The following is a 13,664-nucleotide window of genomic DNA, read 5'->3' on the forward strand; positions in this document are numbered from 1 at the left end:
GGGTCGACACCACTAGGTTGACATGCAGCAAGGTCGACATGGGTCAAGGTCGACATAGAACTAGGTCTACATGGGTCTAGGTCGACATGACATTAGGTCGACACAAGCATTAGGTCGACATGGGCTAGGTTGACAGTCAAAAGGTCGACATGGAGGTTTTCACTGTTTTTTTTTTACCCGAATGTCGACACAGTCAACATGGACACAGTTTAAAGTGCACCGCATCCCCTCGCATCTCTCGCTTCGCTCGCAATGCTTCGGGCACACTATTTTATTCATCCACCATGCCCTAGTGGATGGTAGGGCATGAAATACCGCCCGCCAGCACATGTCGGCTCCAAAAACAGTGAAAAACCCCATGTAGACCGTAAAACATGTCTACCGTGCTGCATGTCGACCTAGTGGTGTCGACCCAATGCTTGTCATCCTAATTGTTGTAGACCTAATGACTGTATCCCTTTAGATTGTAAGCTCCTCAGAGCAGGGCCCTCTTGTTGTCAAAGCCCTCTTCTCTTCATATTTCACTCACAGCCAGGGCTGCCACTAGATATTGTGGGGCCCGGGACGGCCCAGATAGACCGGGCCCCTCCCCTTCCCTGGGGGAAGCGGCAGGGGGGTGCTGCGGGCCCTCCCCTCCTGTCAGAGCGGCCGGGCCCAGGACACTTGTCGCCATAGACCCCCCTGTTGGCGGCCCTGCTCACACCACTCCTATACTCAAACACTCAGGGAGCATCTTCATCCACATACCAGCCCCTAGTAGCACATCATTTAAGCTGTAGTGTGTATTGAATTGTGGAGCTTTTTACCTGTACTGTATATATGTTATTAATTTACTGTAATGCTAAGTTTTGTCTCCCTGTACTGTTCCTTTGTACGGTGCTGTGAAACACTTGTGGCACATATATAAGATATAATAATAATAATAATAATAATAATAATAATAATAATAATAATAATAATAATACTTTGTTGCTATTGTCTGCCCAACAACCATTGTTGCTACAGAGTAAATGATGATTCAGATTTAACATAGAACTAAATAACAATGTGCACAAAGCATCATAATAAATGTTACAAAAGAATAAAAAAGATCTAGGGGAATATTTGTTATGAAAACGACAAGAGTTTTAGCAGCCAGTCACAGTGCTAGTAGCATCTACCCATACTCACAGTAACGCTCTGCTATCATGAGGAATATTTTACTATTCAAGGGAACAACTTTGACCCTCTACATATTGGCATAGCACAATTGTCCAAATGAGTGACTGGTGTAATAAGCATTACATTTTGGCAGATCAGTATGACCTCTGGCTTGTATATTCCTGCTAGAAGCAATTATTTATATCTATCTAATGCTACATCCAAGAAAATACCTATTTCCTTTGCATCAATTCAAAATCTAAATGGTTTGGAATGTGCTTCCATGCCTCCATGGTACATCACTATAACCAAATGAATAGTTTATTCTGTCTAATGGGGTGTACACACATTGAGATTTTGGCAGGAAATGTTGACTAGATAGTCAATATCTCCTAGAAGGTTAGCCAAAATCTCCCAGTTATTATCCTGCTTAGTCAACATTGTCTAGCATAGATAGCTTAGCATAGATTGGCTATGCAGACAAGGACATTTTGACTAGAGCATAGACTATCATTACTTAGACAAAATCAGTTAGTTAAAATCTCCAGTGCATCTAGTCAAAATTGCTTAGTAAAAATTGCTTAATCAAAATGACTATTGTAAAGCGCAACGGAATCTGCTGCGCTATATAAGAAACTGTAAATAAATAAATAATTGTCCATTAGCCAATATCTCACCATGTGTACAGCATTTAAGAGCCTGATTAATTGATAGCAATATTCATTGTATGTTTTATGCTTTATTGCCCTCTAGTGGTGAAAATTAAAACTTACATTTTTGATCGCAAAGGGAAATACGTAAATGCGTAAATACATTCCTATTTTAATTGAACATAGTAAAACAATAATATTAAAAACAAAGCCAGCAAAAAAAGTCAGACCAAAATGTTCTGTAACCAAGCCTGCTATATCTGCTGTAGTAGGACAAAGCATATGTAATCCTTGTATCTTAATTTTGAGCTGAAAGCAGGTCAGTTTTAGCTGCTTTCAGCTCAAAAGCCGCTTAGTGTGTATGGCCCAGCAGTAAGTGCTGATGCGTGCTCCCGCAGCATCGCTGGCTGCCGCCGCTCATCTGCTGGTATTACCAACAGATAAACCATGGTTGACTACTTTCTGGCTGCCCTGTCTGGGAGAAGGCAGTCAGTTCAGTGAGGAAGGGGGGCGGGGCCACTGATGGGGCAGGACGGGGCGGCCAATGGGTTATCAGATGGTGGGGCGTGCCAGTGCAATCACATCCTCATGGCCACACCCCCAGCTGTGCAATGCTGGAATTTCAGGCATTGCACAATGGGTGGCAGGGCTACTATGATGTAATTTGCGCAATTTGCTCCCATGGACCCCCCCTTGCTGGAGACTGCCTGCATTACGGGAGGCTTGCCCCCCTTTTCTGGGGGGCTGGGAGGGGGACCCGATTTCCGGAACTTTCCCGGCCATTCTGGGAGAGGCATCCCTGAGATGAGCGATGAGTGTCCTGTTATGGAAAGTCGTTCACCCTCTGTAAAAATCTCTGGCAAGGGGGGAAATTGTTCAGTGTGTATTTACAGCCATTATGAAGACATTAAACCTTGGGATGTTGAACACTGATGGTGCAATGTGCACACAGACAGACTGCACAAACATTTAGAATTTTGGGGGTTATGCAGTAAGGATTTCAAAAGCAAATTCTTTCTCTTATGGGCAATACCATGCTGCACTGCATGGAGCAATGTAACATGTGCAGAGCGACAAGGCGTGTACACCTTGGATTTGGGTCAGATGTATCTAAATTGCAGTGTAAAAAAATAAGCAGCCAGTATCATTGTACCAAGATTTGGACCTGAAGTTCCTTTGAAAATAAATGTGATGTTACAGGTTAACATGACAAATGCTATTTTTTTTTAAAAATAATGCAAACTAAGATACTGTCAATTAAATGAATCTCACCTCCCAATACACTTCATCTTCAAAGCAGTTTTCATCTGATGGATCGCCCCAAAATGGCAGTTTTAGAAAAAATCCTTAGATAGCAGAAAAAGTAAATAGTTGTGTGAGATCAACCACAGTCCATATGTTTTCATCCACTCTTACATTACATTACATTAGCTGTGGTGCACTGCTCTTCCCAACACTGCCCTTCCCAGATCTATACATGATCAACCTGTGGTTTTCCATCTGTTCTAAAACTCCACATCCCAGCATGCAATGCCACAGTTTTAGCATTCTCTAATAGCTAAACTGTGACGTGGAATGTTAAGACTTGTACTTTAACAGGGGAGCCACAGGTTGGCCTGGCCTGCTGTAAGCAATAGGCGGACATTAGGCCTGATTATAGTTTACATGAAATGGCACAGTGTCAGGAAGGCAGTTGCACAATTCTGTCTAAATAAGATTTTAATGCAGCAGGAGGTATCTGTAAGCGATGCCTCCTGTTCACACTATCAAGGATTCAAGAGCTGCATCTGAGGATACAGTAGGGTGACCAACTCATCCCTTTAATCCGGGACACATATCAATTACACAGGTTCTGTGGCAGTTTAAAACCAGGTGAAATGGAGTCTTGAGGTGTGGCAGTTTAAAACCAGGTGAAAGCCAGCCACAGAACCTGTGTGATTAATATGTGTCCCGGATTAAAGGGATGAGTTGGTCACCCTAGGATACAGCCTTGGATCATCATTGAGATCCAAGGCTATATCCTTGGATCTCAAATATAAGATTGCAAATATAAAATTTTATTGTGGCACACACTTTTCATTATTAAATTCCAATACAGTAGGTTCATTTTTTTTGTTTAAAAAATGAAACAATAAGAACATTATTTAAAGGTACACCTAATAAAAACAATGGCTCAGATGTATTAACCAGCATTAAGTGCATTTCTGCACTTAACGCTGGTTAAGTGCGGGGTTAAGTTTTAATGTAACATAAAGTTTTAATGCACCTAACATTTGCTAGGGACAGCCTGCCGAGTAACGGACATGCTGTCCGTTACTCGGCAGGCTGTCCCTAGCAAATGTTAGGTGCATTAAAACTTGGCTGTCCCCTTTAATCCCCCTTAGTATTTAACGCCCAGGCGATGTATTAACAGCCGCCTAGGCGTTAAATTGCCCTGGCCACAAGGCCAGCTCAGGGGCAGCGTTGTCCTATCCCTATGGGCATAACGGCTCTCCTTTTCGGCTCGGGGAAAATTAATACATTTGGCCGCCACGGGTGCCCGCTCATCCACATTATGCAGGAGAAGCGGGCCCTGCTATTTTATAAGCGTTAAGGGGAGGGTTAATACATCTGCCCAGGTGGCGGTTTTCCAGTCCAGCCAGAACAAACCAGGATGAATAGCCTATGATGCTGAAAGGTGTTCCATGGCACAGTAAAATAAAACGGTGAGGCCAACACAGAGGTGAATCTATCTCTAGATTCAAATATTGGCAGTTCTAGACAGATAAAACTGGATAAAACATGAGGCGCGCATCCAAAATTTCGGTTTAATTAGCATGGGAGCACTTTACAGTACATGGAATTCTCAGAGGCTTATAGTTTCCTTACCTACTGCAGTACCTCCTACTAAGGCAAAAGCCAGGGACACGAATATACCAGCAGCTTGGTATCCTCCTTGTTGGCTGGTAGTTCTGTTTGCATATTCACCAGTGAATCCGAATGCAGCGATTAATCTGGGGTAAGGGAGAGATACCTGATCATTACAGGTAAACTATACATAAAGCATCCGTAATCAAACCAGTAGGACATAAGAACTTCGAAGACATTATGGGTGACATTTAATGGGATGAGAGTTTTAGTCACTTTCCAAAATCGCCCATTATCGCACTTTTCTAAATCGCATTTTTTGCCGTAAATTTGCATATTTAATGAGCTGCGTGTTCCGGGCAAAAAAGTGTGATAAAGTGCGATAATGTGCGATTTTTAGTCATGAAAATGTGCGTTTTTAGTCATGAAAATGTGCGAATTTGAGGAAATGTGTGAATTTGTGTAAAAAAAAGAAAAAAATGGCGTGAGGTCCCCCCTCCTGAGCATAACCAGCCCCGGGCTCATTGAGCTGGTTCCAAAAATACAGGGGACAAAAAGCGCAGGTAGCCCCCGGACGCCCTTTTTTTTTTTTTTAATTAACTTTTACACATTTTTTTAAGACATCTAAATGATCTGTGCATGGTTTTGGCAAAATCGCCTGTCAGAACCTGGGCTGCATATGTGGTGATTTTTAGTAACATTTTCCCATTTTCGCATCTCATACTTTATAATGGAAAAACATCTGGATGCGAGTTCCGGCGTTACTAAAAATCGCACCTTCAGAATGTGCGATTTTGCGGCAAAATCCACATTTTTTTGGTGTCTTTCGCATCTCATTAAATATGCGATTTCGGAAAACCGTGCGATTTCGGACGTTTTTGGTGAAAATATATCGCACAAATCACATTTTCGCATCTCATTAAATGTCACTCATTATGTCTTGCCATAAAATAGTTTTTTTATGCATGAAAATCTACTTTCAAATCTCAGAATGTTATTTCCTGAACAAATAGGCAAATTTCGTTTTTTCTTACCGTATATCATTTTTTATGTTGTTAAAACACTGCAGTAGATGCATTAATATTGAAATTAAATGTCAATGTACATTTTTCAATTTTTACAGGCATTTTCTCAAGGGTCCTGATTTGAGTAATTTTTTTTCCAGTTTTCCTGACATTTGTTTTTGTGGTAGCGCATGAGGTAGCTGTTTTCTGGTTCATAAGAAGGGGACATGGACACGTTATTGGGGCATGGTCAAGTGCCACAGGGGCATGCTTGGCACTTTCAAAGTGTGCTCCCAATGTCTTGAACAGTGAGTGGACTTACTGATCAGGGCATGTAGTCCTAATCAAGAAGCTGAGAAAGAGCTAACAAATCAGTAGTGCCTTGGTGTGTATGTGTATGTGTGTATGTGTGTGTGTGTGTGTGTGTTATCACCATTTTTTTTATTTTAACCATTTGCAATCATTTTATACTTAGGGGAGTATCCTATTTCCCGCATAAAAATTATCACACAGCAAATATTGGCTTTTAACATGATTTTAGCCTGATAGTCGTCATCAGGCTATCCAATTAGAGAAACAGCGGACCTGCTGTATGTGTTTTGGTGGCAGTGATCGCAGCTTTGAAGAACGCTTATATGGGATTTGTCTTCGCCTGCATGAGCCAGGCTGAATTAAACCCCTGGTAAGTGCTGGCAGTTGGAGCTAATAGGATAGCCCTGGGCGAGTTAATTAGCTATGTTAAATTACCACAGCTAATAGATAGCACCCTAAAACTTCATAAGAGATATAAGTAATTTTACAGTTTTAATGCATTAAGTGTAAATGTACTACTGCAATGGCGTGTGAATCATTCCTGTATCATACAGTTTATTTTACATCCCCATAGGTGATTTCAAGTCTAGTGTCCGTGAGTCTCTGAAACACTGCCATCTGGTGGCAGAGAGTGAAACTACACCTCTTTCTCACACATGCACAAACACAGAAGGTAGCAGACTAGCTTTCAAAGCTTTTGCTTAGAGCGGGCCTACTAGTGAATAATGTTAGGTATGTACAGGAGAAGAGCATTTACCAGAATATGCTATTTTACTTTGCATGCAATTTAATGACCCCCTATAGACCCATACACATGGGGCGATACATCGCTTAGAAATTAAGCATTAATTGTTCCGAGTGTATGCCCCCCGAGTGACGGCGATGCACTGTAATGTGCGTCACCATCACCTAACTAGATTTTGACTGTATGCAGTCAAAATCTAGTCAGATCGTCCGTGTTCTCACCGGAGAACACTGGTCAGCACAGACTGCTCAGCACACATTGTTGGTGCATAGCATGTGTGTTAGAGATGTGTGCCGAACGATCTTTGCTAAACTACAACGCTCAGCACACGGCTGAAGTTGCGCTGTGTGTATGGGCCTTTAGTCTTGTTAAATAATAAAGCAATAATTATATGTGGCCATTTTCTGAGTGTTTTATTTTCTAATTCTATCAAACTAGAAAGAACTGCAAGAAATAATCCTGAATGTACAATACAGTAGCTTGCAATCTTCCAGTTACCCAGTAGGTGATGCTGATACACTACAGTTTTCTTTGTCAGAACAAATAATAATGACAGCACTTTCTTACTAATATAATCAGATCAAAAAAGGGCTGCATTTACGCAATGAATTACACTTATAACAATGGCCGCCAGCTACATTGAACATTTAGAGAATCAAAAACTGAAAATAAATCTGATCATTTATGTTTAACCCCTAATACAAACACTGGACTTAGTATGGTTTATTAGTTTCCCTTTCATATATCTTACCCCTCATCTGTGTAAACACCAGCAGTGGCCGCTGCTGCGGTTACTGCTCCGACAATCCCTCCAATTATACCTGGCATTCCATGGAGATTGTTGATCCCACAGGTATCAAGGAGGTTTAGTTTGTTGGTCAAAATAGGCTGCAATGTATGATTACAAAAGCTATATTATACCAGGAATAGGAATAGTACAATAATAAATGAAAATGAAAAATGAATTACAGAAATGCTTGAGTAAACAGGAAAGTCTTGAGTCTGTTTTTAAAGGATTCTAGAGCGGGGGTCTCTCGAACTGTGTGGGGAAGTGAGTTCCATAGAGTCGGAGCCGCATGGCTAAAAGCTCGATCTAGAGACTGTTGAGATGTCTGCTCACTGAAATGAATTTGTCAGGAATCTAATGATGTTAAACCTGCTGATATATTAGCAGGGGCGTAGGGAGGGTGGAGCTGGCAGAGCACAAGCTCTGGGCGCTGAAGGATCCCAGGGCGCCGGAGCCATGCACCGCAAACTGTGCCGCCGACTCCCCCACCTTGCTTGCTTGCTCCCCTGTCTGTTCACTCCCACACCCGCTCCCCACTGTGCCTGGCTGTTAAATAGGTGGTGCTGCTGCTGTACATCATCTATTGTCTCTGACAGCAGTGCAGAACCACCTCTGCTGTGCAGGGTTGACAGTCTGCTGTCAGTTGGAAATCAGCTGATGCAGCAGTTTTGTGTGGGGAGCCAGCTGTAATGTCTCCCTCCCCAAATTTCTGGAGACAGCACTAACAGTGCTTCTGAGAGGAGCAGGGGCACTGCAGGGAACAGGGCTGGTCTGGCGTACCAGAAACGGGATTGGACATTTTATTTACATCATTCCCAGCAGCCGGCAACATCATCAGCAGGGTGCAGAACTTTCATTTGTATTAGACTGTCAGTGCCTGTGTGCCGGGCTGGCTGCTGGATTAGTCACACATGGGCGGCTGCTTCATCCCTGCTCATCTCTTAGGAGAAGGTGCTCAACTGAATGAACTATGCATTGGCAGAATGCGGTGCCGCCCTCCAGTGGCCGATGCCCCTAGGCAAATGCCTAAAGTTGCCTAGTGGCGCGGCCCTGGCTGGACCGCTAGCCAATAGGTGCTTGCAGTCCAGCAGCCGATCAGAAGCAGCATTGGTGGCTGCTGGACTGCGAGCTCCTATTGGCTAGCAATGAGCATCTAGCTATGTGGCACTTATGTGTCAAATGTTTAATGGGCATTACGGTTTGTTATATAGTATGTAATGGGCATCATATATTGGCATTACGGCATGTGGCTTTATGTGTAATGGGTATTACAAAGTTCGCTGAAATGTGCAATGGGCATTACGGTGTGTGGTATAATGTTAGGCAGTGCCCCCTTTTTGCCGCGCAAGAGTCTACAAATTGGAGGGGGGAGGCGCGAAACATGCCCTTGCTCCGGGCACCATGGCAACTAGCTACACCACTGTATATTAGGGATGATTTGTTCAGTCCAAGTATAACCACAGCATTGTGAGGAGGGGACCATCTATTAAACAGTGTACTGTAAAAGAAAAACACTACACTGCATGCTATACAGAACCTGCCGCACTTCTGATACAGATCCCACAGTGAATGGCAACAAGTATCAACATATCAGTATACAAAGTATCAGTTTCATACTAATCATCTCTAGTCTGTATGCCAAAAAGTACTGCATTAAACTCCAGACACACACACATACAAGAATAAATTATGATGATCCTCACATGTGTGTCATTGGGTGTGGATCATATTGTCGACAGCACTTAGGTCGACAGTCATTAGGTCGATGCCATTGGGTCGACAGGTGGCTAGGTCAACAGGTGGCTAGGTCGACATAGGTGAAGGTCGACAGGTGTCAAGGTCGACATGGGATAAGGTTGACATGGTTTTAGGTCGACACATCATTAGGTCGACATGGGTTAGGTCGACAGGTCGGAACGTCGACATGTTTTTTTTACAGTTTTTTTTACCCGAATGTCGACACAGTCGACATGGACACAGTTTGAAGTGCACCGCATCCCCTCGCATCGCTCGCTTCACTCGCAATGCTTCGGGCACGGTGCCTTGCTACACTCGGCAAACTATTTTATTCTCCCACCACGCCCTATTGGATGGTAGGGCATGAAATACAGTCTGTCGGCACATGTCGGCTCAAAAAACTGTGAAAAAACCATGTCAATCTTCCAACCTGTTGACCCAACCCGTGTCGACCTAATGCTGTGTCGACCTAAAACCATGTCAACCTTGTCCCATGTCGACCTTGACATCTGTGGACCTTCAACCCCCATGTCGACCTAGACACCTGTTGACCCAACGGTGTCGACCTAATGACTGTCGACAATACGACCGTATCCCGTGTTATTGAAGTTGTATACTGATTATATCTTGTCAGATTATATACTGTCTTTAACAGGGTATGCTACTTGCTATCCTCTTCACAACCCCTCCCCCCCCCCCGCCCTCCAATAGCTGTGCTGCACATGCTGACATGTACTAAAGCTTCTATAAATGAAAGTGGCGATGTTGCTTATAGCAACCAATCAGACACTATCTATCATTTTCCAGGATGCAATAAGAAAATTATAGAATTTGATTGGTTGCTATGGGCAACATCACCTCTATTCATTTTTAAAAGCTTTAGTAAATTCACTAATTAGAGTTGCATGCATGTTTGTGCATTACAGCAGTGTGTGTTTAACCCTTCGAGTGCCAACGTCGCTGTGAGAGATGTGCTAAATAGCCGCTAAAAATGCCAGGGCCATATTCAGGGTCGGATTAAGGTTTGTGGGGGCCCTGGACAACACAAGGTTTGTGCCCCCCCCCCTCCCCTCCACACACACACTCCACTCCACCACCAACCCCCCCCCCCCCCCCGGCCCGGCCAGTTGGTCGGTCAGAGGCACAGTCCACACACACAGACCCCCCCCCGAACGGTACCTTGCGGGGATGGGTGCTGCGCTGGGTCCCTACTAGTCCCTACTAGTTCCCATCCACCGCTGGGACCCCGCGGCGGACCTTGCATACACCGCAGGGACACGCTGCCCGCCCTGCTGCCTGGCACCCATCCACTGCCCGCCCCACTGCCTGGCACCCACCCCGGGTGTGGGGGCGCTAGAATGTGTGGGGGCCCCGGGACGACCGCCCCTGTCGCTCTGTGGGTAATCCGCCAATGGCCATAGTCGAGGAATAAGAATCACTTTAGTTTTTGTCGACAAATGATCTGAAGTCAATTAATTGAAGCTTAGTTTAGTATTGCGCCCCTCAAAAAACTGTGAGCGAGGTTGGCATTTTAGTGGATATTTTCTATATCTCTCACAGCAACATTGGCACCCAAAGGGAAAACAATGGGGGTATAGTGTGCACAGGTATCATCACTACTATTACACACATGGGGCCAGATGTATCAAACTTCAAAAGGTGATAACGGGGAGAGTGGTAAACAACCAGCCAATCATCTCCTGCCTGTCATGATACAAGCTCGGTTTGAAAAATAACAATTGGGAGCTGATTGGCTCGTTGTTGATCACTCTCCATTTTATAACTTTTTGAAGCTTGATACATACATAAAAGTTTGTTGGGCCATAGTATTTGTCATATACTCTTAATCAGTGGCGTAACTTCAAAAATTGCGCCCCCTCGCCAAAGGTGATGATGCGCCCGCCACCCGCCACATATACATCCATAAATACTACATGTATACTTACTCAGGAGTCCGGCTGCGATGCGGGTTGGGGTCCGGTTGTCATCGGCGCGGGCGGGAGCTGGGATGCCTGTCAGCGCTGCAGTGGTCCCGTCTCCCGTCCTGGCTTCATTCTGATATGAAGAACGGACCATCACAAAATGTCCGCCCCCATACAGCAGACAGTTTCAGAGAACTGTCTGCTATATGGGGGCGGACATTTTATGATGGTCCGTTCTTCATGAAGCCAGGACGGGAGCCGGGACCACTGCAGCGCTGACAAGCATCCCAGCTCCCACCCGCACCGTACCGCTATTACAATAGCACCGCAGCCCCCCGGTGCCCACACTTACACTGCGCCTCCCCGCGACCGCGGGGGCTGCGGTGCTATTGTTACGCCACTGCTCTTAATTAACACTTTTATTTTGCCCATGCCACTGTACTAAACATTAGAAAGACTCAAAATAACAATGCTGCTTACCGAAAGGTAGGCAAATCCAAGAGAAGAAACAATTCCACATATAAATCCAACTATCAGAGATCCATATGCGGTGAGCATCATTTCTGCAGCCGTCCCAACAGCTACCCCTCCAGCTAAGGTCGCATTCTGAATGTAGACCTGCAAGGAAAGCCGGGACAAAAGAATTTACTGTGGCAGCTTTGGTATCCAGTACAGTGCAGCAACAGGAGGAATGGAAAGTAAAGAAGGGTTGAGATCATTTGGTCTACAGAGTTATAGTCGACACCATTAGGTTAACATGGGAAAATGTCGACATGGTTCTAGGTCGAAAGGTCATTAGTTCGACAGTGTCTAGGTCGACAGTGAAAAGGTCGACATAGGGGTTTTCACAGTTTTTTTACCCAAATGTCAACACAGTCCACATGGACACAGTTTGAAGTACCTTGCATCGCTCGCTGCGCTCACCACGCCCTAGTGGATGGTAGAGCATGAAATAACTGTCGGCTGAAAAAACTGTGAAAAATCCCATGTCGACCTTTTGACTATCGACCTAGACACTGTCAAACTAATGACCTTTCGACCTACAACCATGTCGACATTTTCCCACGTCGACCTAGACTCATGTCAACATTTTCCCATGTAGACCGAATGGTGTCGACCTAATGACTGTTGACTGTAGACCAAATGACCGCCGCATCCCGTAAGGAATGAACATGTCTTCTGGTAACAATTTAAGTGGGACTTAAAGTGGCCATCCTTGGAGATAAAAAATACATATTATACAGGGTTTCCCTAAAGTCTGGACACATAATGAAATCTCATTATCTATGCTTGTTTTACCTCCACAGATTAAATATGGCTTTGTTGAAGAAGAAATCAATCGAAGATGTTATCTGTTAATATTCCAATTTAATAAAATGTTGTTGAAAATATGCATTTATGCCTATGTGTCCACACTTAACGGACCATTTGGCCAGTTTTAACAGTTTTCCATTAAATATAAGGCACTCTACTTTTCTCCAATATATTTATTGTCTATGCATAACCCAATTAAGGGCTCCTGGTCAATTAAATTAGGAACGAGTTGGGCTTTGAGCAGTGGATTCAGCTCCAAACTTATACCCCTTTCAGTCCGCAAATGCCGGGTCGCACCCAGGAGCAACCCAGTAAACTTCCCGTCTTACCCAGCTTATTGCCGGGTCACTGACATCATACAGGGGTGGGGTGGTGGCGCATCATCGGAGGCCGGGGGAGGAGGCGGCGCTTGGAGCTGACAGCGCTGCCTCCTCCATAGTATGAACAAGACTGGGGTCGCTTGTCCCGGGTTACCCATTCACACTGCACCTCGACCCGGGTCAGAGCTGTGTTCAACCCTGGTTGTGACCAGGGTTTAAATCCCAGGTTGCCCGACGCGGGGGGGGGTACTTTGTCCCAACACTTTGACTCGGGTTGATTACGTAACGACCCGGCAATAGCCCAGGTCGAGAGTGCGGTCTGAAAGGGGTATAACATTGCATTTTCCAGCAGGTGAAAAGGTAGGGGATATCTCTCCCAATGAATGATCAGGCACTTGGAGTGGTTTAAATAGTATCATTTTGCCAAAAAAGACATGTAAGTTTTTAGGTGAATTTCTCTAAAGATCACAATAATGATAGGGATTTTAGAGCTAGCAGATGTAAGCCAAGGGCCTGATTCATAGTTGATCACAGAAGCAAAATATTTTCTCAAATGGACAAAACCATGTGCACTGCAGGTGGGGCAGATGTAACACATGCAGACAGAATTAGATTTGAGTGGAGTGTGTTCAAACTGAAATCTAAATTGCAGTGTAAAAAAAAAACAGCCAGTATTTACCCTGCACATATACAAAATAACTCACCCAAATCTAACTCTTGCATTTGCCCACCCTGCAGTGCACATGGTTTTGTCCATTAGTGAAAGGTTTTGTATTTGAGATGAACTCAGGTTTTGTATTTGAGATGGGAATCAGGCCCGTATTGGTAAGTAACACACTGCAGATGTATGGAAAAAAAAGAACATTCCTTTTGTAATGCTGGGTGT

At 44.3% G+C, this 13,664-nt stretch overlaps 1 protein-coding gene across 1 annotated transcript in view; it reads right to left on the reverse strand.

Annotated features, from left to right (window-relative positions):
* RHCG (Rh family C glycoprotein) overlaps window positions 1-13,664 on the reverse strand; it is a 64,482-nt gene that overhangs the window by 2,444 nt on the left and 48,374 nt on the right. Inside the window, exons 6-9 of the mRNA XM_083180227.1 lie at window positions 11,625-11,762; window positions 7,450-7,586; window positions 4,659-4,783; window positions 3,063-3,136 (exon numbers count right to left, since the gene is read on the reverse strand). Of these exons, the coding sequence (XP_083036353.1) occupies window positions 3,063-3,136; window positions 4,659-4,783; window positions 7,450-7,586; window positions 11,625-11,762 (474 nt within the window). The remainder of the gene's footprint in view (window positions 1-3,062; window positions 3,137-4,658; window positions 4,784-7,449; window positions 7,587-11,624; window positions 11,763-13,664) is intronic.

This window comes from Crinia signifera, chromosome 4 (genome assembly GCF_055691185.1).
Source record: "Crinia signifera chromosome 4, ASM5569118v1, whole genome shotgun sequence".
Classification (NCBI taxonomy): Eukaryota; Metazoa; Chordata; class Amphibia; order Anura; family Myobatrachidae; genus Crinia; species Crinia signifera.